The sequence below is a fragment of the Salmo trutta genome, chromosome 1, assembly GCF_901001165.1.
Source record: "Salmo trutta chromosome 1, fSalTru1.1, whole genome shotgun sequence".
NCBI classification, from domain to species: domain Eukaryota; kingdom Metazoa; phylum Chordata; class Actinopteri; order Salmoniformes; family Salmonidae; genus Salmo; species Salmo trutta.
Genome location: NC_042957.1, coordinates 55,519,711 through 55,546,045, shown reverse-complemented (window position 1 = coordinate 55,546,045; position 26,335 = coordinate 55,519,711). Strand labels below are relative to the sequence as shown.

The 26,335-nt window shown below is 43.9% G+C and overlaps 2 protein-coding genes across 4 annotated transcripts; one reads left to right on the top strand and one right to left on the bottom strand.

Annotated features, from left to right (window-relative positions):
* Positions 1–4,595: 4,595 nt before the first annotated feature.
* Positions 4,596–10,220, top strand: LOC115201389 (zinc finger protein Gfi-1b). The gene is made up of 6 exons (XM_029764974.1): positions 4,596–5,525; positions 7,164–7,516; positions 7,724–7,896; positions 8,249–8,392; positions 8,503–8,668; positions 9,168–10,220. The coding sequence occupies exons 2-6, from the start codon at positions 7,213–7,215 to the stop codon at positions 9,362–9,364; spliced, it is 984 nt and encodes a 327-aa protein (XP_029620834.1). The 5' UTR covers positions 4,596–5,525; positions 7,164–7,212; the 3' UTR covers positions 9,365–10,220.
* A 1,244-nt stretch (positions 10,221–11,464) lies between these two features.
* Positions 11,465–25,340, bottom strand: LOC115201371 (transforming growth factor beta receptor type 3). 3 transcript variants are annotated; one of them, XM_029764946.1, is made up of 18 exons: positions 24,722–25,340; positions 23,350–23,462; positions 22,285–22,454; positions 22,048–22,185; positions 21,601–21,775; positions 21,335–21,500; positions 21,022–21,166; positions 20,447–20,639; positions 20,072–20,277; positions 17,225–17,380; positions 16,352–16,438; positions 16,011–16,202; positions 15,047–15,601; positions 13,700–13,778; positions 13,513–13,572; positions 12,534–12,635; positions 12,016–12,097; positions 11,465–11,812 (listed from the first exon to the last, which is right to left on the bottom strand). In XM_029764946.1, exons 2-17 carry the CDS (start codon positions 23,411–23,413, stop codon positions 12,018–12,020), a joined length of 2,568 nt encoding a protein of 855 aa, XP_029620806.1. In that variant the 5' UTR covers positions 23,414–23,462; positions 24,722–25,340; the 3' UTR covers positions 11,465–11,812; positions 12,016–12,017. The 3 variants fall into 3 exon arrangements, with proteins under 3 accessions (XP_029620806.1, XP_029620822.1, XP_029620816.1); XM_029764962.1 differs by having other exon boundaries at positions 11,466–11,812; positions 20,072–20,241; positions 24,722–25,229; XM_029764956.1 differs by having other exon boundaries at positions 11,466–11,812; positions 20,072–20,244; positions 24,722–25,226.
* Between the last annotated feature and the right edge of the window lie 995 nt (positions 25,341–26,335).

Sequence of the window (26,335 nt, the reverse complement as noted above, 5' to 3'; positions counted from 1 at the left end):
TCCTCTTCACTCATCTACAGTATGACAGATGGTAAATGCTAAATACATTAGGATACATGACATTTCCATGTGGCGGTGGTGTTAGGTTATTATACTGTAATGTAGTGTACAGGGAGGTATGACTGCCTTGGGTACCATAGAGTTTCAGAGTTCTCACACCCCCTGACCTCCCACTATCCTTTCACAGTAAGAGAGAGAGTAGCATCATGTAATAGGCTTCTAGGCCGTATACACAAGACTAGAAACAGAGTGAAATGCCATGAAGAAAGATTTAGAGAGAGAGAGAGAGAGAGAGTATAACAGGAAGGCAGAGCTTCAGAGCAGCCACAACACATGGATGTGTCAAGAGATGTCTGGTAGTAGGCATGACCAGGAGACCTTTTCAACAAATGTCATCTATTATTACACCACGGGCCGTTTTTTTTGTTGTTCTCCAAATCTAGAGTAGTCACAAGCTCCTGTCCTCTCGCTCACCTTCTCACCCTTTGCCATGCAACGTGAGAGAGAGAGAGAGAGAGAAAGAGGGGAAATGAATGTGTGAGATGGGTGGGTGGGTGTGTGGGGGAGCGAGTCCTGTTGGTGACAGAGAAAAAGAAGATGTGGGCCATGAGAAAGTACACCCAGCCCCCTGACTGTAACCACAGCCACCAACCAACCACGTATACAGAGATACACACAGCCAGCTGTAACCATGGCCTACTGCTGACGGCAGCCCTCTGACCATCTCCATCTCTCTCCCCCTTACTCTCTTTGCATGTTCATTTGTTGGATAGGTTTTATTGATTAATGTGTGGTAATGTGTGATTAGTGAGGAAAATTTGGACTCCTTGTTGCTATCAGTGATGGGCGTTTTTTCATTAGATCATTTCCTCCTGTGGTTGCCCCATGCAGGGAAAATGTTCAAGTGTGAAAACGCCTATTGTTTCTCCTCTGTTCTGTATCGGACGATTTTGTTCACAGAATTTGGATGTCTTTACTGTTTTACTGTTTGTATGTCTTCAAGAGTGTGTCCTGAATGGTGTAGCCTGTGTGACTTTATGCCTGTGTGTGTGACTGTTCACGTTTGTGAGTGTGTGCACTGTATGCATGCACATGTGTATGTGACTTTGCCTGTTTGCATTGGACTTTGCCTGCTTGCAGATGCACAATAACATGTGGTATGTTTGTGTATGTATTCATGTGTTTGTATCTCTGGGAGAGATTAAGGCCAACTCTGGTTGATGTGTTAAAACCACAATAGTCAGTGAAATTGGGCTGGGCCCAGCACTCGCTTCTCTGGCCCCATACCCAGCACTAGAAAAAAGACAGTTTCTTTTCTTGTTTATTAGATACAGACAAGTTGTTTTGCGTCATATCTTTTAGATTTTTTAGTTTTTTAGTTTTAATATAATCTTAATTAAGAATCTATTTTCAATCAATAATTAATACAATTCATGAGTTGACAATATTTTTAAATACATATTGCAAAATAGAAGGCACACATTTAAAAAATACTTCAATTTGGTCATTAGAGATAATCATAATAAATACTGATAATAAAAAAGTCCTGTAAATATTGATAAAGTTTTGCTTGTATGCAGTCTATTTAATGGTACTCATTTAGAGCAGTTTTTTTGAATTAGGTGGGTAGCCACCAGGGAGGGAGGTGGGAGGTGGCCGGAGTACTGGCATGGTTTGGTGGGTCGTCATCATGAGCTTCCATTTGAGTGGACCTGACTGCTGCAGGACCTGTGTCATCAGGGAGGGGAGAGTCTTGGGATGGCTCTTCACTGGCGGACTCAAAGCTGTCATCATTCTCTTCGTCATTCTTGTTCTCTGGTGTGCTGTCAGACTGACTGCATGACTGGCTGTTATACTCGGGTTCGTGTTTTCTCTGCTCTTCACCCCTCTCTGTTAACTTGTCCCCTTCTTCCTCACCTCTCTCCGCTCCCTTGTCCCCTTCTTCCTCACCTCTCTCTGCTCCCTTGTCCTCCTCCTCCTCACCGCTCTGCTGCTCAGCTTGTTAGGGGAGGGATCTGGGGGTCATCGGGCTTGTCTGCTGGCTGAGTTAGTTGTTGAGCTTCAGGTTCTGCTCCCCTTCCACCATTCTTTGCTCTGTTGCTGTAGGCTTGTGGACAGTTGAAGTAGGTGTGCCCATCACCATTGCAGAGTGTTCACTTGCTTTCATTTGTGCACTCTCTGGACTTGTAGCTGAACTCACTGCATCTCCAGCACTTGACAGTCTTGCAATCCTTCAACTGGTGGTCACTGGCTTTACAGACATAGCAGCGGCTGGTCTGTCCTGGGTAGAAGATTCTGCAGCTGTGTGGCCCTAGCACGATGTTGTTGGAGATCTCTACAGCACCATCTGTTCCTCTCTTGGGCTGGACCTTGTACCCTCTTAGGCCATTCCATATCCCATTGGTGTCTACTGGTTTTAAGGCAAGCTGAAGGAGAGTGCAGTAATGTTGCAGATACAGTTCTATGTCATGGTCAGAGACTCTGCCTGTCTGAAAATTACAGTTATAGTCTTCTCATCCCCGTTGAATGAGGACTCCACTTCCCAGTCACTCCAATTCTGCTCATGTACATTTGCATTGCGGTTAAACTGGCGTAGAGGGTTGTTTGAGAAAAATAATATTTCATATTCTCGCCTATTTGGGCTATGTAAGAATAGACATTTGCAGCAGTGAACCAATCAATGTGTTATGCGGAGTGGAACACGTGAACCCAAGAGCAGACTCAAACGAGGAGACTGGGATGAGGTAACCAAGGTATTTATTGAAACACAGGGGGAAGATGGAGTGCAGGTCAGGGGAAGTTTGGGCAGGTTGCAGGAAAACAAGTGCGGAGGCTGAGGCTGAAGCGAGAGGGGTTGAGACAGGGTAAGCAGGTCCGGAGGGGAATCCAAGGGAGCAGTAGAGTGGGAGATCCAGAACAGAGTAGCAGGACTGATGAGATGTGGGACTGGAGACAGGGACCAGAGTCAGAGCGGGTAGAACTGTAGCGGAGAGGAAAACCGTGACAGGCAAGGGAAAACAGGCACAACAGGATCTAAACAGGAACAAATGGCTGGAAACGTAAACTGACTGAGCAGAGATTACGATCTGGCAGCGTAGAAGTGGCAGGGCTGAGTATTTGTAGAGGTCTTGATTATGGAACAGGTTGCAGCTGGTGGGGATGTGCTCTGACTCCAGCACACCTGTCTCCGCCCACACAATCACAGAGAGAGAGAGAGAGAGAGAGAGAGAGAATTGGGGGAGTGATGGCAGGTCAAGGAGACACAGGATGAGCAGTAGAGGGCATGGCAGGAGCAGATGTAACACACTGGGAGTCGAGCAGTAGGTTTTCAGCCACGTACACTCTACTAGGCACTTGTCCTTCTAACAAGATTGGGAGCCATGATGGAACATTTGCTCAGTTGTGATAAACGAGGGGGACCACGGCACCTAGACCGCATCCTAACATCGTGTATTCCCTAGTTCAGTCCAACCCCAGGTCACTCTCTGACCAGAGAGAGTCTTGTGTTTGCATCCTCACCTGTCGCTCCATTCGTGCTTGTGATGCTTGTTTCATAACCAAAGCCTTATACAGACTGCTTCATTGGAGCTCAGAGCCAGGAGCGTACTTGAACGCAAGAGAACATATCACAGTGGAAAGCAGAACAGGTGAGACAAAAACAAAGAAAGGAAAAGTACACTAAATGCCAACCAGCCATAACCCCCTCCCCCCTCCCCAAACCCCTCCACCCCAGACCCCCAAGATTCAGGTTCCTAGAAAGACAGGAGCAGCAGCAGGGTAGCAGAGGGACGGATGTAGGAAGAGAAGCCCCTGAACCCCCCCCCCCATCAGAGACGAGACACAAACCCACCGAGCCTACCACCCCGTCTCAACAACCTGCCCCCCCCTGCCTGCACTCCCTGAAACCCTGGGGAGAAGGCTGCCAGCCTCCCGCCACAGTAACCACAGCGCTCTGCCAAGCTCCACTCCAGAACATCAAGGCAGTGGCACACTCAACTCCACTGTCTGCTGCTCACAGGATACAATACAACGAGTGTACAAAACATTAAGAACACCTGCTCTTTCAATGACATAGACTGACCAGGTGAATCCAGGTGAAAGCTATGATCCCTTATTGATGACACTTGTTAAATCCACTTCAATCAGTGTAGATGAAGAGGAAGAGACAGGTTAAAGAAGGATTTTTAAGTCTATAGACAAGTGAGACATGGATTGTGTATGTGTGAAATTCAGAGAGTGAATATTTAAATATTTAAGTGCCTTTGAATGGGGTATGGTAGTAGGTGCCAGGCGCACCGCTTTCCATCAAGAAGTGCAACGCTGCTGGGTTTTTGAAGCAGTTTCCCGTGTGTATGAAGAATGGTTCACATGGGAGTCAACATGGGCCAGCATCCCTGTGAAACGCTTTCGACACCTTGTAGAGTCCATGCCCAGATTAATTGAGGCTATTCTGAGGGCCTCTGACCTGTTTCAATCTAAGATGTCGTGTGCTGAGTCATACAGTGATCTCCAATGTAGTTTTCACTGTAATTCAATGGACATCAGCTATAATACAGTTATCTTTGCCATCTCACTTCTTTACTTCACTTGTTTAGTAAAATCCTTTCATCTTCTAGCAGCTCTTTTCGTCTTTGTTCAAGTGTGGGAGAGTGTTTCTATTTCTGTGGTGGAGATCACTTAAATTACCTCAGTCACAGGAAGAGAGTTGTGTGGGTTGTGTATTATACACATTCTACACTGCATAGACACCAGTGATGTGTGTGTCAATAACCTCCCATAGCAAGGTTACATGGTTAAATTAAGTTCCCTGTTTTTACGTGAGACTTTGGTATTTAAACACAATCAAGTGACCTTAATGTACACACTTCCCTCCGTATGACTGTTGCTACCGGTATCTCCAAGTTACCTGTGATTTAGTAGCATAGAACATTGACTCTCAGACCAAGATGGACAGGTTTGGATGTGTGCTCGGTCCTTTCTGGTGTATGGTAGCAGGATGCAAACAACAAGCTGAACACCGAGCACAGGTTTCCATTACAGAAGTTGGTTAACAACTGGGAATATCAGATTTGTTTTATTCAATCAAAAACTAAAACAAAGAAAAACTGTTTATCTAGCTGATAGACTATTTCTGATTAGAAAATCTCTGGTGTAGATTAGAATAAATCTTGAAAAATAACCAATATTATGCATCATTGTCACATACTGTAATTATGTGTGTAAGAGTGAAATTAATGTTACAGCATGAGTTTAATAGATTAACATGTTTAATTTCTAGCCTTTAGGTAAATGCTTTGAATTGTGCACTGAAAGGTATAGACTTTGAATGCACTTGTAAAGGTTGGGTGGTGGGGTTTTTTGTTGAGCTTTCCCACAATCCTTTGTTCAGCAACTACTTTAAAATCAAACCAAATCAATTGTTTTCTGTCATGTCATTAGTTATTGGGTGAGAGGGTAAAGAAAAGAGGATGTTACTGACGCTAAAGAGATAGCAACCACTCCAGATTCAACTGTGCATACAAGTGGTAAGTTAAAGAATTCAGCCTCTCTCCAGATTTCAACTTTATAATATGAGATTGGTGTTTAATGTTTTGCATGACTTTTATTGAATTTGAGGATCAATTCAGTACAGATATGACTCATTTTAATACATTTAACTGACAAGCAATAAAACATATTAGATATTTTTAGGATTGAGCTTGACTGAGAACTGACCAAAATAGGTTATTGTTTTTGCAAAAGTTTGTGTCGTTTATTAATATACAGCTAGTTGATCAATGGTAAAAAATATATTCTGATAATGTGTAGAATAGTGAATATCATTAGGAGAATTGCAAAGGAAATATGTTGCATTTGTAATTTGATTGCATTGTATGGTAGGATTGTATGCTATTTTATGAATGATTTGGTTACACATGTCATATTTAGAAACTTTTGAAAACTTATAGAGATGTAGATCTATTTAGTAAAAAGCTCCAAATGTATTTATCACAACAGATCGTGAGATTTCAGTTTGAATTGCTTGACTTTAAAACAATGCCGGAGTAGAGTAGTCCTCAGAGAAAGACGTGCTTTTGAAATGTTTTTTTAAAAACAGTGTGCAGGTGGCCATGATGCATTTTTTACCCAAACCACAGGCTTTGGCATTTTAACTGAATATTTATCAACAGGTGTGTGTGTTTCACATTGACATACGAAGATAAGGAATACTAACGCAGAGCAACATGAGTGACATTACAGCTTACTATAAGTGTGATGTGTGGAAATGTGTGCCAATCTGTAATTGTATATTTTCACAGAGCAATTTTTAGAGATAATACATTTTTCAAAAATTTGATGAATGACTATGTTACATTACGTGGAAAATGTATTAATGAAAGTTAATGTTATCAAAAAATGTATTATCTCTAATTCAAAACTATTTTATGTCCATTACTTAATTGCAGAAAAATGTCATTACGATCCAAACACATTTCACATTCTCCAGAAATTCTGTAAGTGAGGTGAATGATTCTGTGGATAAATATACTGAGTGTACAAAACATTAGGAACAGGTTCTTTTTTCATGACACAGTAGAGTGACCAGGTAAATCCAGGTGAAAGCTATGATCCCTTAACGATGTCACTTCAATCAGTGTAGATGAAGGGGGGGAGACAGGTTAAAGAAGCCATGAGATAATTGAGACATGGATTGTTTATATGTGCCATTCAGAGGGTGAATGAACAAGACAAAACATTTAAATGCCTTTGAACAGGGTATGGTAGTAGGTGACCGGTGCACCGGTTGTGTAAAGTACCGCAAGGCTACTGGGTTTTTCACACTCAACAGCTTCCCGTGTGTATCAAGAATGGTCCACTACCTAAAGGACACAACTGTAGGAAGCATTGGAGTCAACATGGGCCAGCAAAACTGTGGAACGCTTTCCACACCTTATAGAGTCCATGCCCCGACAAATTGAGTGCAACTCAGTATTAGGAAGGTGTTCTTATTGTTTGGTATACTCAGCGTGTGTCTTTAGGGCATTGGTATTTGTAGAAAAATGAAATGAAAAATCTCTAAATAATATTAGTTCATTGTTGTTCTTTAATACAGAGGAACACTGTCAAAGAATCTGTCGTTAAGTGAATTTCGAATAACTCCTCGTCTCTTGTCTGTTCTGTAGGTATTTATCTCTCTCACGCTCTCCACCTTCCCCTTGCCTCAGCTCTGTCATGCCTCGCTCATTCCTGGTCAAGAGTAAGAGACCAGGATCTCATCCCCCCTGCTTCTCTAAAGGCACCAGACACACAAACCCAAACCAGCCACAACCTCATACAAATCATCATGACACGCAGAACAGGGCGTGGCAGGAAGTAAGGTCCCCACATCGGAGCCCCTTCCAGGAGGACCAGGGCAACCTGTGCTCAGGGTCAGAGGTCAACGACACCCTGGACTACCCCTGCCCTAGCTGGGACGCCATGGCAACCAGACCACACAGCACCTCGCCAGCTGACATCTGGACCAGCTGGTCTGCAGGTACCCGACTGATCCTGACTTTATGGCTCTACACTCTATTTATTGTAAATAATAAATAAGTAGATGTAGATATTTGTATTTATTTGTATTCCATCGCGTTAAACACTTCACATTGCCTCAATTTGATTGTCATAACTATCTTTATCAAATCAAAAATACTTTTTTTTATTTCAAACTCAATCTACTAGTATGCCACTTACTCTACAGAAACCGGAGGGTATGATGGTGTGGAGCCTTCCGAGTCTGCCCTGCCCTGGTCCCTACTCTGGCCCCGGGGCCCTGACAGAGAGAGGGAGCTGGAGAAACTGGTCCATGTCTTACTGAGCCACAGGCCACATATGGACCTCAACTCCACCAGCCCATGTCCCCTCTGTGAAAAGGTAAGAAGAACCAGTAAGGGTCAGGAATTACAATATAATCAGAACAGCACATCCACCCTTATAGGGTGTATCAACCAAAAGTGTGTGTTTCCAAACCATGCAAACCCCTTCAGGCATGACTAAAATAAAATAAATGAGATACTGTTTGGTGTTTGTGACCTGAGACAAGAGTGACAGTAGAGTGGTAGAAATTGTACTCGACAGGGCTCTGTGACATGTCAGAAAATAACATAACAGCAGATTAGTTTGGTGTGAGAATAGAGGCTGTGAGGGGTAATTGTGTTGAATATGGTTGACACCTCTGGGAGTATGAGCTACAACTGCTGTTACTCTTAGCTTTCTCTTTTCTCAGGTCTCGTCCTCGGGAGCTGTACTGAAGACTCATTTACTCAGGTCACGTGCATGCGTGCATGCAGTCCCATTGGCTACATCAGCCAAAGCCCCAGAGCACCCCTACGAGTTAAAACAAGCTCTGGGCATGTACGGAAGACCAAAGGTATATCTGGCAGAAGTACATTGGTGGTCTCTCCACTTCCCAACACAAACTATATAAAAATACTAAATGGTAAAATCCTAACCACATCTCTGTGAATGTCTGTGTTCCAGGAGCGTAGCTATAGCTGTAAGGAGTGTGGGAAGGTATTCAAGCGCTCCTCCACCCTGTCCACCCACCTGCTCATCCACTCTGACACCAGGCCCTACCCCTGCCAGTACTGTGGCAAGAGGTTCCACCAGAAGTCAGACATGAAGAAACACACCTTCATACACACAGGTATATGTATATACTGTATCTTATACCATCTATTGCATCTTGCCTATGCCGCTCGGCCATCGCTCATCCATATATTTATATGTACATATTCTTATTCCATCCCTTTAGATGTGTGTATTAGGTAGTTGTTGGGGAATTGTTAGATTACTTGTTATATATTACTGCACTGTTGGAACTAGAAGCACAAGCATTTCGCTACACTCGCATTAATATCTGATAACTATGTGTATGTGACCAATACAAATGTATTTTATTTGATTTGAGGTGCGGGGAGGTACACTGTAAGGACACATACACAAATGAGCATAGTGTGTGTTGAACATAGGTCAGCTGGTGTGTGTACATTATAGTACAACTGACATACACATTGTGCAAAGGTCACTTACATCTGAAGTTAGGAATCTGCCCTACACACTGGCTGCTGTCACAGAGTATCTCTCTTCTTGAATTCCCTGTCTGTCCTGCTGTCTGTCCTGCTGTCTGTCCCTGTCTGTCTCAGGTGAGAAGCCCCATGTGTGCCAGGTGTGTGGCAAGGCCTTCAGCCAGAGCTCCAACCTCATCACCCACAGCCGTAAACACAGCAGCTACTGGCCCTTCAGCTGCACGCACTGCCAAAGCAGCTTCCAGCGCAGACTGGACCTACAGCGCCACCAGGAGACGCAATGTTTTCTTAACAGCATGTACACACAGAGCTGAGGCCATGGGTATAATGGAGATTTGTGTTACACAAGTACTGTATGTAGCACAAGAATGAGTGCTTTGTATAGAGATTGTTGACCGGTATTTGCAGTTCTGTTTTTATATGGTACTTTGATCAGTGACTGAGGCTAAGCACATTACTTGTGTTCAAGTTATTTGGGCATTTGTTTTTGTGGATTTGCTTTCGCGCACAGCTTTTCAGGTTGACCATTTCAATAGTGCCTTGAGGGGACCTGATCACTTTGTTAACATCTCTAGCAATGTCATATATAGTGTACGAGCTGGATTCCATCCATATCGCAGAAGATCAGCGTTGTAGCCGGTTGAAATGTAAAGGTTATTTTCGATTGAGCCAACATATGCAACGTTTACCATGAATGTTGTCTGCGCCAACGCGGAAACGTTGCCTTTAAATGTCAGTCACGCTTTAACGCTACGGATTGAATCCAGCCCATAAGGCTCTGGTCTCTACTGTGCTGTATGTCTAAAAGACACCTTATTTCAAAAAAGGTGCTTTGTAGAGTGACAAAGCAAACCCCTATTTCCCACTGTAATTGGCCATTTTCCTCAGAGAGCCGTTGCAATTGTAGCTCCCATTGTTGATGTATGAATGAAGCTGCCATTTTCACTTCACTGTGGCAGCCCACCCAAGGAGATAATAATATACATTCAGGCCATGAGGAACATGTGAAACATCATGTCTTTGACTGCAGTACGAGTAGAGAGAGACAATGATTATGTTGAAATGATGCTCCACAACGTGACTGTATATTTTCAGTGTCACAGCCTGGTCAGCACGAGTATATATTAAAAGGGATTTAGATATAAAAAATGAAATACTCTGTTTAAGTTTAGAATTTCTGGGGCGTCATTCATTGTTCTCACCCGCACTTTATTTGAAGATAAAACACAAAAACTGTCACAGATATTTAATTTAAATAGCAACAGCACAGACAATATCAAACAAAGGGTCACAATTACAACATAGATATATACAATAAGGATCTGGATCATGGCAATTCCCCTCACACATATTCTACTCATGACATATATTTGACTTCATGTGTTCCTCCTCTTTAAACTGTAGTGCTTGTTTCTGTTGTAACATTAGACTAGGTTCAGATTGATGCTCGTCCTATAGCCAGTAGTCACACCATCCATTCTATGAGCCCTGGTTATGACATTGTAGATACAGTATAATGGATCAAATGCACTGACTAGTATTTCGTCCAACACTTTGAGGAGTTGCTTTGGCCATGTACCTGTAGACATTCATGAAGTCTCAGTCTTTCAGACATTTACACATCTCATTGCTTCAAGCATGTGTACACCAAGTATACAAAACATTATAGACACCTTCCTAATATTGAGTTGCACACCCCCCGGGGTACTACTATACCCCGTTCAAAGGCACTTAAATATTTAGTCTTGCCCATTCACTCTCTGAATTTCACACATAAACAATCCATGTCTCAATTGTCTCAAGGCTTAAAAATCCTTCTTTAACCTGTCTCCTCCCCTTCACCAACACTGATTGAAGTGGATTTAACAAGTGACATCAATAAGGGATCTTAGCTTTCACCTGGATTCACCTGGTTAGTCTATGTCATGGAAAGAGCAGGTGTTCTCAATGTTTTGTATCCTCAGTGTATATGTATTTATACACACACACACACACACACACACACCTGGGTTCAAAGACTATTTAGGGTATTTCAATTACTTTCAAAGACATTTCAATGTAAGTATCTATGTCACGTCCTGACCAGTAAAGGGGTTATTTGTTATTGTAATTTGGTCAGGACGTGTTTTTTTAGAGTGTTTTGGGGTTTGTTGGGCTATATTCTTATGTAAGAGGGGTGTTTGTTTTATGTGTTTCGGGGTTTGTGGTTTGTGGTTAATGTTCTATGTTAGTATATTTCTATGTTCTATGTTTAGTTTATAGGGTTGACCTTCAATTGGAAGCAGCTGCTCCTCGTTGCTTCTAATTGAAGGTCCTATTTAAGAGGGGTGTTTTTCTGTGGGATTTGGTGGGTAGTTGTTCCTTGTTTAGTGTTTGTGCACCTGACAGGACTGTTTCGTTTTTTTTTTGTGTGTATACGTATTTATTTGTTTCTCCTTCTTCAAAATAAAAAGAAGATGAGTATACATATTCCCGCTGCGTTTTGGTCTGATCCTTACGACAACCGTGACAATCTGGATATTTTTCAGTACTTAAATATTGGAATGAATTTGGAAATGCTCAACTACACAGACAAGTGTATTTTCAAATACAAATATTAAAATACGGCATTATTTGAAAATACAAGGAAAATAAGTATTTAAATAACAAATACTTAAATATGCATGTATTTCACCCCAGGTCTGACACACTCACAGACACACACCAGGTGTTTCATCTTCTGTCCCACTTTACCCTCGGTCTCAGATTTACCAGAGGAAACACTGAAAATGAGATAGAGAATGATAATATTGTATTTCTTAAACATGATACGAGATATCACTATTGCAATCTGCAGGTGGTTGACTAATTCACAAAGGGCGCTAGTGCCACCATGATAAGTCTATAGAATACTAGTCTAAATTTGACATTCTCTTTACTTTGTGGTCCCCCAGCTGCTGTGTGTGTTGCTCACGTTCCATCTCACCTCTACACAGAGCTGTTGGAAGAGTCTAAGGCAGGGTTAGTATTCTCCATCAAGCCCCCTCTTCTGGTTGGTGGAGGAGCCCCTGCAACCAATCACATGTCAAGTGTGTCACTAACATTTATACATGGTGAATAAGCCCAGTATAGTATCTTCTCTTACACTAGGTCAAATCAAATGTTATTCGTCACATGCTTCGAAAAAACAACAGGTGTAGACTAACAGTCTACACTAACAGTGTAGACTAACAGCCCTTCCCAACAAAGCAGAGAGAAAGGAAAATAGAGAAATAATAGAATGAGTAACGATAACTTGGCTATATATAAGGGGAACCGAGTCGATGTGCAGGGGTACGAGGTAATTGAGGTAGATATGTACATATAACTAGAAATAAAGTGACAGATAATAAACAGTAGCAGCAGGTATAGAATGTTCTCTGTTCATTTGTGAATATGGTGGTATAGCTCAGTATTTTGGCCTTTGGTCCAGGATAGACTTTAGGAACTGTCCTGTGTGGTTACCTGTGTGAGAGTAGATGCACCACAGCGCCCCCATCAGGCTGATGCCCAGAAGGAAAGCAACAAACACAATCCCCAACACTGAGCCTGTGTCTACCCCTGAGACTGGGTGACAAAAACATGGGAGGGAAAAGTAGTAGTTAAGCCAAATCCAAGTTACTAGCACTGTTGTGATAATAAACACATGTAGGAACATCTGGGAGTTGATATTATGGTTAGGGTTGAACCGGGGTGTGGACATGAAGCAAGGGTTAGGAATGAGGCTAGGGTTAGGGTTGAACTGCTAGGGTTAGGAATGAGGCTAGGGTTAGGGTTGAACTGCTAGGGTTAGGGTTGAGGCTACGTTTAGGGTTGAACCAGGGTGTGAACATGAAGCTAGGGTTAGGGTTAAATGAGAACTTGTTCTCAACTTGCCTACCTGGTTAAATAAAGGTGAAATAAAATAAATAAATAAAGGGTTGAGGCTAGGGTTAGGGTTGAACCACTAGGGTTAGGGTTGAACTGGGGTGTGAATATGAAGCTAGGGTTAGGGTGGAACCAGGGTGTGAACATGAAGCTAGGGTAAGGATTGAGGCTAGGGTTAGGATTGAACTGCTAGGGTTAGGGTTGAACCAGGGTGTGGACATGAAGCTAGGGTAAGGGTTGAGGCTAGGGTTAGGGTTGAACCACTAGGGTTAGGGTTGAACCACTAGGGTTAGGGTTGAACCAGGGTGTGGACATGAAGCTAGGGTAAGGGTTGAGGCTAGGGTTAGGGTTGAACCACTAGGGTTAGGGTTGAACCACTAGGGTTAGGGTTGAACCAGGGTGTGGACATGAAGCTAGGGTAAGGGTTGAGGCTAGGGTTAGGGTTAGGGTTGAACCACTAGGGTTAGGGTTGAACCACTAGGGTTAGGGTTGAACCACTAGGGTTAGGGTTGAACCAGGGTGTGGACATGAAGCTACGGTTAGGGTTGAGGCTAGGGTTAAAGTTACAGTTACTTACTGCTGTGGGCTGGGATAGGCTTGGGCAGCTGAGACACACTGGGCATTTGACCTCTCTGACCTAGAGAGAGAAAGAGAAAGTTGGATAAGAAGAGAGAAACACCCTTTTACACAGAGTGAAAGTAAATTACTTCAGGCCCATGTAATGAGGAGGTGGACCACACCACCAATAACCATCTACTACTCACCTGCAGGTGGCGCCAGCTGTCTGGCCACACCAACAGGCTGATAGACCAGCATGGGTCTGGAGAAGTTTCTGTACTCACACTGACAGAGAGAAGAGAGAGGAGAACAAGCAGTGGCGGATTTAGGTATAGGCAACATGGGCAGCCACCCAGGGCGACATTTTCCAGTGAGCGGCACGGGGTGCCCGCACAAAAAAAATCGGAATGGTGACATTTGCACGATCGGTTTTCTATCGCTCATTTGCACGTCACGTCAATAATATCATGTCACCGTGTGGGACTGTGGATCAATTAACCTTGTCGGAGTGAGCGCCCTGATTCTAGTTTGTGAGCTAGGCAGGCTACTGTCTGGGAAGGTCTTCCACTCAGTACGAGATGGGGAGGGGGGCAGGGTAGGTTGACTTCAGGTCTCCCAACTGGAAGCCTGAGGTAGGGGGAGCGGGAGAATCTATCAAATAGCGCACCTCTAAAACTTTCTACAGTACTAATGCAATTAGTAAAATCAGTCACACTACGAAATGCTACTAAATAAACCACAATTCATTCATAATACTGTGAATATATAGTTTCACAGACATATTGTTGCATTATTTTCTGGATTGAAATGGTTAAGAATAATATAAAACCAGTCTGCACACCACCAAGGAGAATTGGTTTAGTCTTGACTCTTGGTTGACAGTGTTGGGGGATGGGTAATGTATTGACTCTTGGTTAACAGTGTTGGGGGATGGGTAATGTATTGACTCTTGGTTGGCAGTGTTGGGGGATGGGTAATGTATTGACTCTTGGTTAACAGTGTTGGGGGATGGGTAATGTATTGACTCTTGGTTGACAGTGTTGGGGGATGGGTAATGTATTGACTCTTGGTTGACAGTGTTGGGGGATGGGTAATGTATTGACTCTTGGTTGACAGTGTTGGGGGATGGGTAATGTATTGACTCTTGGTTAACAGTGTTGGGGGATGGGTAATGTATTGACTCTTGGTTAACAGTGTTGGGGGATGGGTAATGTATTGACTCTTGGTTGACAGTGTTGGGGGATGGGTAATGTAGTCTTGACTCTTGGTTGACAGTGTTGGGGGATGGGTAATGTAGTGACGCTCGAGTGCCAAATCAACACAAATTTGGTTCTATTCGTCTTCGTTACTTCTTTGTGATATTTTTGTATATATTTTTATATTTATATTGTTTTAAATGTTATGATTATTTATTTGTGTTATTCCAAATGTCTGAATAAAAATGACAGTTAGTGCAGAATGGTGCTTTTTTTGTTGCAGGGGGTGTGAGGACAAGTCATTACTATTAGTCATTAATACTACTAGCCATTATGAATATACAACATGTACTGTACCTGTTGGCTGGGTAGTTTAGATACGAGGGCAGGGATACGGAGGCCCCAGGGATTCGGACAGCCACTCTGTATTATGGCCGTTGGAGGCCCCTGGGTCACTGACTCAGGGCCACACAGACGGATGCGACAGTGCAGGAACTGGACAGAGTTGTTGTAGATGGGCCGAAGGACAAAACTGAACCTCAGCCTGTGTATCTGTTCCTCCTCTCCTCCCATTCCTCCATCGCTCTCCTTCCTTTTGGCTCGTCCTCCTCGTCCCCTCTTCCCACCGTGTTCCCCTTTTCTCAATCCTGCTTTGTTCCTCAAAGCCCTTCCTGGATGCCTGAACGACAGGCCTCTAGGTACCTCCTCTTCCTCTTCATAATATTCCTCATCATCCTCCTCTTCCTCCTCATCCTCTTGGCCATGTGTCATGTTGCTGAGTGTCAGTGAGGAGTCAGTGGAGCAGCCGTCTCTAATGACTGACCAGCCAGGGGACACACGGGGGTCTGATAGGGGAGACACCATGCAGGACCGCACCTCCACACCCCCACCGAGGGCCCCCTTGGCGGAAAGCTTGGCAAAAACAGTCAGAGAAAATATGGGTAACACATTACTTTACCACGGTCTTATTACTGAGTTGATATTTTGTAAGTAGAGTGTAATAAGAATTGTAATTACACTAGTACTGTAATTTGTAGTACTCTGTTACAACCTGCTGTGCTCTAGTGCTGTAATAGCAGGGCTACATAGAAAGGACTTATTGTGACATATCTAGATGTGATTATAATAGCCTTCTGGAAGTCTGCTCAGGGCTTGAGGCAGCTGATACTGTAGAAGACTAGCAGAGGGAGAAACACAAGTAGCATTTGCAGCAGGAGCTACATCAGCAGGCAGGCAGGCAGGCAGGCAGGCAGACAGGCAGACAGGCAGACAGGCAGACAGGCACACAATTAAACACACACACATAGCTAGGCAAACTGACCTCCACATAGACACGGTTGTCAGCGGTGATGGCACAAGGACCGGTCTGCCTCTGCTCATAGCCCTCTGTAACAAACAGCTGCAGTGAGACCAGTGGGCCGGCCCTGGCCCTTGGGAGAGGCCCCGGCCCCTGCAGAGTGGGCTGCTCCACAGGAAGGCTTGGGACACTGGGGACTGCAGCCAAACAGCTGAACTTAGAGGACAATGGAAGAGGGAGATGTATGGAATGATAAGGACAAGCATAGATATACATGTCTCTGTCTCACACACACACAACAAACACACACTAATATGGAGTGAAATTGGACCACACACACAAACACACAACCTGTATCATCTCACATGTATGACCAGTGGAGTCCACTCTGTGGGCTCCTCGTCTGTCTCATTGCCCACGGCAACCAGAGGCTTGTTTCTCCATAGCAACACCTGAGAGGATGGATAGACACAAACATGACAAGTCATGTACTGTAAGAGTTGAAACACTAGAGCAGATAGGTCAGTGAGAGGTCAGTAGATATATTAGTAGATCCTAGTTCATTCACATGCTACATGTCTGTCTCACTGCCTCCCTCCTCTCCTGCTCCCTTTCCTCCCAGACCTCCACCACTCCCACTACCCAGCCCCCTGCTCCCACACTCTCGTCTCCAGGCCTAGCTACACTCAGGCTGATCAGCAGTGTTCCGGACACTCTGACCTAGGTCACCCAAGTGGCGCCTGGGGGAGATAAGACAGACTACTTACACAACCTCAGGGGCCCTTCAGATCACACTAACCAACAACAACACAATTACAGCACTGCTCTTCTACTCTATTCTCTCGTCCTCTGCCTTTCTACTGTGCATCTCTCGCCATCTCTCTCAATCTCACACACAGATACAGACACAGAGACACAGACACAGTGAGGGGCTCCATAGTGACATCCGTGTCCCTCTCCCTCTCCCCACCTAAGGGAAGCCCATCCCTGCTCCATCTCCCCATCAGATCTGCCTCTCTGATGAGGCTGCCGGATATCCAAATTACACAGCTCTTTCTCTTTCTGCTGACTGTGTTTAGCGCAGAATCACTTGTAAATGGCTGCACTCAGACCCATGGTTCCATTACCATTTTGGACTCCATTTTGGTGAGACAAAAACATTGCAGAAACATTTCACAAAACATGTTGAAATGTTCTCTGCAGATATTTTACCCCTTAAAACCACCTCTCTGTCTTACCGCATTTTTGTACTGCACCCCTCTGGGCTCTCCCTGCAGCAGCCCTTCAGTCCCACAGGAAATGACCGGGAATGCCAATAAGAAATGGCTGCTGTTGGACTGGGCCAGGCACTGAGGATCCCGCAGTGTCACCTCCGACACCGGGAGAGACAGGGTCTGTGTGAAAGAGAGCATCACAAAAACTACACTAAGTACCATCATAAGAACCTACAATACACTGTAGGTCTACATGCAGTATATTGGTATTAGTATGCCATAACCTCGCTAACAGGCTAACATGCTAAACTACCAGTACAACCATAACCTCGCTAACACGCTAACACGTTAAACTACCAGTTGAACCATAACCTCACTAACACGCTAACACGTTAAACTACCAGTTCAACCATAACCTCACTAACATTCTAAACTACCAGTTCAACCATAACCTCACTAACATGCTAAACTACCAGTTCAACCATAACCTCACTAACACGTTAAACTACCAGTACAACCATAACCTCACTAACATGCTAAACTACCAGTTCAACCATAACCTCACTAACATGCTAAACTACCAGTTCAACCATAACCTCACTAACACGTTAAACTACCAGTACAACCATAACCTCGCTAACAGGCTAACATGCTAAACTACCAGTACAACCATAACCTCGCTAACACGCTAACACGCTAACACGTTAAACTACCAGTTCAACCATAACCTCACTAACACGCTAAACTACCAGTTCAACCATAACCTCACTAACACGCTAAACTACCAGTACAACCATAACCTCACTAACATGCTAAACTACCAGTACAACCATAACCTCACTAACACACTAAACTACCAGTTCAACCATAACCTCACTAACATGCTAAACTACCAGTACAACCATAACCTCACTAACACACTAACACGTTAAACTACCAGTACAACCATAACCTCACTAACATGCTAAACTACCAGTACAACCATAACCTCACTAACACGCTAACACGTTAAACTACCAGTACAACCATAACCTCACTAACATGCTAAACTACCAGTTCAACCATAACCTCACTAACACGCTAACACGTTAAACTACCAGTACAACCATAACCTCACTAACACGCTAAACTACCAGTACAACCATAACCTCACTAACACGCTAAACTACCAGTACAACCATAACCTCGCTAACACGCTAACACGTTAAACTACCAGTTCAACCATAACCTCACTAACACGCTAACACGTTAAACTACCAGTTCAACCATAACCTCACTAACTCGCTAACACGCTAAACTACCAGTTCAACCATAACCTCACTAACACGCTAAACTACCAGTTCAACCATAACCTCACTAACATGCTAAACTACCAGTTCAACCATAACCTCACTAACTCGCTAACACGCTAAACTACCAGTTCAACCATAACCTCACTAACACGCTAAACTACCAGTACAACCATAACCTCACTAACACACTAACACGTTAAACTACCAGTACAACCATAACCTCACTAACATGCTAAACTACCAGTACAACCATAACCTCACTAACACGCTAACACGTTAAACTACCAGTACAACCATAACCTCACTAACATGCTAAACTACCAGTTCAACCATAACCTCACTAACACGCTAACACGTTAAACTACCAGTACAACCATAACCTCACTAACACGCTAAACTACCAGTACAACCATAACCTCACTAACACGCTAAACTACCAGTACAACCATAACCTCGCTAACACGCTAACACGTTAAACTACCAGTTCAACCATAACCTCACTAACACGCTAACACGTTAAACTACCAGTTCAACCATAACCTCACTAACTCGCTAACACGCTAAACTACCAGTTCAACCATAACCTCACTAACACGCTAAACTACCAGTTCAACCATAACCTCACTAACATGCTAAACTACCAGTTCAACCATAACCTCACTAACTCGCTAACACGCTAAACTACCAGTTCAACCATAACCTCACTAACACGCTAAACTACCAGTACAACCATAACCTCACTAACTCGCTAAACTACCAGTTCAACCATAACCTCACTAACACGCTAAACTACCAGTACAACCATAACCTCACTAACATGCTAAACTACCAGTACAACCATAACCTCACTAACATGCTAAACTACCAGTTCAACCATAACCTCACTAACACGCTAAACTACCAGTACAACCATAACCTCACTAACACACTAAACTACCAGTTCAACCATAACCTCACTAACACGCTAACACGTTAAACTACCAGTACAACCATAACCTCACTAACATGCTAAACTACCAGTACAACCATAACCTCACTAACCTGCTAAACTACCAGTACAACCATAACCTCACTAACACGCTAAACTACCAGTACAACCATAACCTCGCTAACACGCTAACACGTTAAACTACCAGTTCAACCATAACCTCACTAACATGCTAAACTACCAGTTCAACCATAACCTCACTAACACGCTAACACGTTAAACTACCAGTACAACCATAACCTCACTAACATGCTAAACTACCAGTACAACCATAACCTCACTAACATGCTAAACTACCAGTACAACCATAACCTCACTAACACGCTAAACTACCAGTACAACCATAACCTCGCTAACACGCGAACACGTTAAACTACCAGTACAACCATAACCTCACTAACACGCTAACACGTTAAACTACCAATACAACCATAACCTCACTAACATGCTAAACTACCAGTTCAACCATAACCTCACTAACACGCTAAACTACCAGTACAACCATAACCTCACTAACACGCTAAACTACCAGTACAACCATAACCTCACTAACACGCTAAACTACCAGTACAACCACATAGCGAAAGTGACCTGCAGAATGTGTCTGTCCACGGCCACGTTGAGTCGTCCGTCCTGACACTGCACACTGACGGCCTCCCAGCCCCCACTGGTCCTTCCACCTCCCTCACTCAGCCACTGTCTCAGCCTGTGCTCCTGGACCCAAGGGGGCCTGCCATCCAGCATACGCACAGGGGGGCCACCTTCTGTGTGGAGGGAGAGAAATAGAGAGAGGTGTGCTAACACACAGAACAGCACCTTTTTAGGGATAACATGACCTTCAATATAGGGAGACAACATAATTAATCAGGAGAAACACCAACACAAACACACTGTTAGGAAACACAAAATAAACCATCACCTTCACTCACACAATGAGGGACACAAGAGACACACACAGGTCCTGACCTGTCCCTCCCCCAGCCAGTCTGATCACAAAGTGATTGGCCAGGTCAGCCTCTGTGTATGAGGCCACTTTGGGAAAGCCACTCTGATTGGCCCAGCTCAAAAGGTCATGGGTGGTAGAGAGGTCAGAGGTGAGCATGCTAGTCAGTGTCAGGCCAGGCTCCGGAGGGTAGAGTGGGGACACGCTGTTGGAGGACTGAGAGGAAAGAACAAGGGAGATAGAGAAATGGTCAAAAAAAATGCATAAATGGGATGTTTGTGTTACAAGATAACCTGACAAACGCTGTCAAAGCCAAGTTGAATGTGTTTATTTAACAACAAGATTACCTGAGAGATATGTCCATTGATATTTTGAACTCACGTTGAGGTTTTGAAATCACGTTTAGCTTGGCCTTCACTCAATGATTGTATTGCTCCTTTAATTGATTTAGCTATTTTGTCCATTTCATCATTATTTTTTACTTATAACCATTTTATGACTTTTATACCAAACTCCAGAACAGGTGAAGGACCCATTCTAGCCCACATGATAAGAGAAATACCATAATGTGTCAGGTTTTAGTGGACAGGGTCCTCACATAGACAGAGATGTGTCCCCGGAGCCCTGGGACTGTGAGAGCCCAGTTGACTGGAACGGCACTACTGAGGATCAGCACCAACTTGTGCCACCCAGCATTGGCCACTGGGGGCACCAGAGAAATAGTCACCTCCACCTGCAGAGAGCTGGGATAGAGGAAGAGACAGGTCACTGAATAGCATAGACAGGGAGAAAATGCTTATAAAATGATTAAGGGATAACTCAATAGCTCAACATTATATTACTTGAACAGCTTCAGAGATTGATATTCTCCACATGATTTTCTTCACATGCTGGAGACGTCCTAAACTTACCCACAAAGCCCTGACCCTGCTGAATGGAGCTTGATGACATGCACTTCTGGGTCGCCTCCGCCACCTAGGGCACAGCCCTGTACTTCCTGTGGCTGCAAGTCAGAGGTCAGGTAGTTGTGTGACAGGAACAGAGACTGCAGCTGGCACACGCGGGGCATGGTGGTATCTGGAAGGCAGAGGGGAGACTTGGTTGGAGAGGGAGAGAGGTCAGAAAGACCAGAGTCGTGTATTAGTTGTATGTGTGTGTGTGTGTGGGGCTGGCTCACCCTCGCCCACGCGGACGTAGACGCGGTTGGCACTGGCTGTGTGTGTGAGGGAGGACAGGGAGCCATGGCGATGCATTGCCCAGCGCAGCAAAGCCCGCGGACGGAAAGGCAGAGAGGGCACAGGCTGCACCTGCACTGTTAGACTGTAGGGCTGCACTGTAGAGTTAGGAGAGACCTGGGCAAAGGGGGGAAACGGTGGTTACAGAGAGAGACATGATAACACATAGTAATAGAAACATTCATATGTGGGGGCCTATGTTTCTAAAACAACACACTTGCACAGACATACACACAAACACACTGGAGGGGTCAGTACTTTTATCAGTTCCTCACGGGAGGAAGCAAATACTCTCATCAAAACTGTGTTTTTTTGGGGGTGAATGACAGATGAATGACTAAAAGAGATACACACACACACCACACACGAGCACGCACGCACAGACTGACCTGCACCAGTACAGGCAGATCCGGGGGTAGTCTCTCAGCCTCCAGCCACCAGCGCACTGGTTTCTTGGAGCTCAGTACCAGGATGAGGGTTTGACGGGGGGGATTAGTCAGAGACAGGGGTCTCAGGAGCACAGTCACCTAGAAGGGAAGAGAGGGGGTCAGGGCAGGGAGGCACAGCGTATTGGGAGTGATTGTGGGTGTGGGTGTGTCCTACTGTGAGGAACAGAGAGGGAGCACCTGTTTGTCAGGGCTGCGTGTCCCTCTCCCCACAGCGATCACATGGGTCTCTTTCTCCCCGCTCTCTCTGGCTGCACAGCCCGGGCCGGCCTCAAAGCGCTCCAACAGCCCCTGCACAGGGTGATGCTCCCCCGCTGGAGACAGAGAGCACTGCAGTTCCCCACAGTCAACTGCACAGTTGCAAAGACAACTAGATGTCACTCAAAATGGAGCTACGGCTGTATACTCTGTTTACAGGGAACATTGAGGACAAACTCATATAGATTGGGTCTCTGGTGGGAGAGATAAAATGAAAAATAAAACACTTGATGTCCCTGAAAAAGACAACACAGAGAGACCATCTGAACTTGGTATGAGGTTTGGTAATAGGCAGGATGGACGGGGTCAGCAGCAGACTCTCTGCTCTCACTGACAAACAGGAGCAACAAGTCTCTGTCAATCCGCCACATAAACACACTAGTGCTCCACTCGACTGCTCTGGTCCCAGACGAGCCCTCTCACTCAGCCTCTCTGTCTACGTCTCAGTCTGTCTCTGGTTCTTGCTCTCTTCTTCCAGTCAGTGGCTGTTGGCCCACTATTACTAAAAGACAGCTTGTTGTTCTCGGACTGAACAGAGCTAACTGGGGAGTGCCCCCTGACTGAACTTTACATTTTTTATTTTTTTTTACGTCTCTGAATATTCCACTTTCACTTTGCTAAACCAAAATCTGACCTTTGACACATAGCTCTTTGAAAGCAGAGTCACTCTGGGTGGTACTTTTGAGAGAAAGTAGTGAAGTTGTACTATTCAGTATGGAAACATCCCGTAGAATTAACAGTACCTCTATAACTGTCTCCTACCTCTTCAAAGAATATCTTATAGAATCCCACAGCCCCCCCCCACCATTTTTTAAAATTATAAATAAAAATGGCCTTTCATGAACTCGTACTTGACCCCCCCACCCCCCAATAGCACTGACTTTGCTGGCAGCTACTTTATTGAGGAAAATGTACTTACTATGACCGCGATATGTGGATAAGAGCGTCTGCTAAGTGACTAAAATGTAAATGTCTTGTTTCCCTTACGTGCTGTTCTCTCCCCCAGTAGAAAGAGGCAGAAGAGAATCCACCCTGTCTCTGACACCATCATGACTATTCTCCAGGAGTGAATTCAATGGGAGAGTCCCTCTTGCGTCATCCTGAGGGGGAAAAGAGAGTGATTAATACAGTGGTCTAGACGGAGTCTTTAACAAGAGACCAAGTTCTCCGTGTGCATAATGTTATATTGGACAGGCTGAGAGAACGGATGGATAATATGTATCCAAATAGAGGAGGAACAAACACTAGAGCAAGGACAGAGTTTACCCAGGGAACAAACATCATAACAACGTCATCTCTCCCACTGGATTCTCATTATCACTGCATTATCAGAACTTCCTCATTCTTCTCCCATTCTGGACAGTATCACACTCTTGGTGAAATGTTTCTTCTCTGTGCTCTGCCAATTGCAACTCTCAAACATTTGTCAATAATATGCTTTAAAGGCTAAATCTGTGACTTCAAAACGCCTGACTGATAAGATGAGGGAGGGGCTGAGGAAAAGTAAGCACTCTCAAATTGACAGGAGCTTTGTGTACCATGCAATCAGCTCTGACATTCAATGAGATTGACATGATAGTATTAAACATATTTTGACTCCATTGTTACACACATCCTATTATGCTGCGAGACAGAATTGGAGGTCGTTGTTCTGCACCGGTTGACCAGTTTATTGTCCTTGGGTGGGCTCCCGAGTGGCACACCGGTCTAAGGCACTGCATCTCAGTGCTAGAGGCGTCACTACAGACCCTGGTTCGATTCCAGGCTGTATTACAACCGGCTGTGATTGGGAGTCCCATAGGGCGGCGCACAATTGGCCCAGCGTCGTCTGGGTTTGGCCGAGGTAGGCCGTCATTGTAAATAATAATTTGTTCATAACTGACTTGCCTAGTTAAATAAATATAAAAAGGATCTGAGAACGTCCAGACACACCGACTCATTGAAATAATGACGCAAAACGCTAATCTCTTCTATTCAAACTTGCCCAGAAACAACTCACCACGAACTGCAAAATAACGGCTAATGGGACCGGAAACAAACATGTAACAGTTTATTTGCCTTGATGGGTACTGTGAGGATGCAGAGGAATAAACTATATGTTTTTCTCTAACAGTGTCATTCAAAACAGTTTTTATATTATTTGTCTCGTGTTGCTGAATCCCTTGGCTAATTCATGACAAATATTTAGAACTTCACTCGAAGAAAAAATGCATTAGCCCAGTCAGAATTTACTAGAAATAATACAAAAATAAATAGTCAATAAACCTACAATGATTCAATTTAAAGGACCACAACTCACAGCACTTCGAAGATCTCTCCTGACTTCTGAATACAGGCGATAATAAAAGTCGTAACTCACCGGTGACAGTTCCCGTGGAGCTGGACGTTGAAAGCAGACTGGAGATCAACTGTTGATTCTCAGGTTAAAACCATTCAATCATTGGTTAAGACCAGTGACCACAGGACTGTATTGGCGTATATCACAGCGGGCTACACACCCTCTGTCCCCTCTTTCAATACTAGAGAAAATAACAGAAAATCGCCTTTACCAAATCTATGTGCTGCTTCAGGCGTCCAGAGACGCACTGGATGGCATTTCAGATGGGGCATTGCCTTGACATCATACTTTCCAATAAGCCAAAGAAATCAAAAGTTAAGAGAGCTTATTTTTTTTTAGAAGTGGGATACGGAATTTAAAGAGATTCCCGCGAAATAGTATAAAAGCCAGGGGAGGGGCAGGGAATGGTGCGGTAGACGGGAGGGAGGAAAGAGAAAAGGTTCTAAAAACGCACAGAAACGTAGAAGGCAACAGGAAGAAGAGAGTGAGAGAGTACGAAGCGTAGAGGGGAAGAGGAGGGATGGTGGGAGGGTAAATAAATAGGAACGGAAGGCTGGACTTGAGAAGTTGGAGAGGTAGGGGTAAAGTGAGAGGAATGCAGAGGGAGGAGGGAAAGGAAAGAGAGATTAATGAGAGATGGTGAAAAATAATTAGACCATAAAGTACACTGTAGTTATTTTTATTCAATGTACTATTGTAAGGCTTCCAGCTGCAACATGATTGTGAGTTTGCTCAACAAAATAGCATTCCAGTTGATTCAACATACAATTGTTTGCATATTTCCCAGTGTAAAATGAAACTCTTTATGACAATACATTACATACATCATAAGGCTTTTCTTTGAGGGCCTAGTTACACCCTAACACAGTGGCCTGAAACTCCTGGTTTATAGTCTGTATTAAGCCTGCAAGTCACATTCTGGCTTGCAAAGTTTTGTTTAATCCCTTTTAGAATCCAGCCAGAGTGAGGATATCCAACAATTGGAACCTTTATTTACCCGCAAACTGCATTGAGAATGATGGCCAGGGTAGGAGTATGGAAAATGAATTATTGAGACTACTAACAGCTTGGATTAGTTTAGAAAAATATATGTTATTTATGTTTGTGTAGCAAAAGATTATAAGATTAATCAACCAATCAATGAAAAAACACAGGTATTGAAACAAACAATTCTGAAAATCAACCTGCGATAGAGCATGCTGGGAAATGGGTTTGAGTAGTTTTGAGCAAACATACATTTGTAATTTTACACAACAAGCTTGTTCAAATTCAGCTCACTTTTTAAGCAGAGTTTGTTGATTCACCATACAACTGTAAGGCTGCAATAGGATTGTGTGTTTGCTCAACATTTGGGCATATAGCTGAACCAGCATACAGTGTTGCCTTCCAAAGGCACCCATTAATTAGTAATTCCACTCAACAAGTTTTTATACATTCATATCACTGTGAGCAAAGATTGTTGAGTGAACCAATGTTCACACATTAGCTACATTTCTTCTCCTTCTGGCTTTTTTTTTTTACTGTGTAGGCTAACATATATTTTCTTGGAAGTGTGGGTGAAATTACACAGATTTCTTTCCAAATTGAGAAAGTTCAGAAAGAATTAAGAAAGTACTCAAGATGCATAATGTAATG

Coding starts and splice junctions, on each gene's coding strand:
- LOC115201389 (XM_029764974.1), top strand. CDS start 7,213: ATGCCTCGCTCATTCCTGGTCAAGAGTAAGAGACCAGGATCTCATCCC. Junction 7,517..7,723: donor CTGGACCAGCTGGTCTGCAG/GTACCCGACTGA, acceptor CTTACTCTACAG/AAACCGGAGGGTATGATGGT. Junction 8,393..8,502: donor GCATGTACGGAAGACCAAAG/GTATATCTGGCA, acceptor TCTGTGTTCCAG/GAGCGTAGCTATAGCTGTAA.
- LOC115201371 (XM_029764946.1), bottom strand. CDS start 23,413: ATGATGGTGTCAGAGACAGGGTGGATTCTCTTCTGCCTCTTTCTACTG. Junction 17,381..20,071: donor TGGACAGACACATTCTGCAG/GTCACTTTCGCT, acceptor TCTTTCACACAG/ACCCTGTCTCTCCCGGTGTC. Junction 13,573..13,699: donor ACAGCTGGCGCCACCTGCAG/GTGAGTAGTAGA, acceptor TTCTCTCTCTAG/GTCAGAGAGGTCAAATGCCC.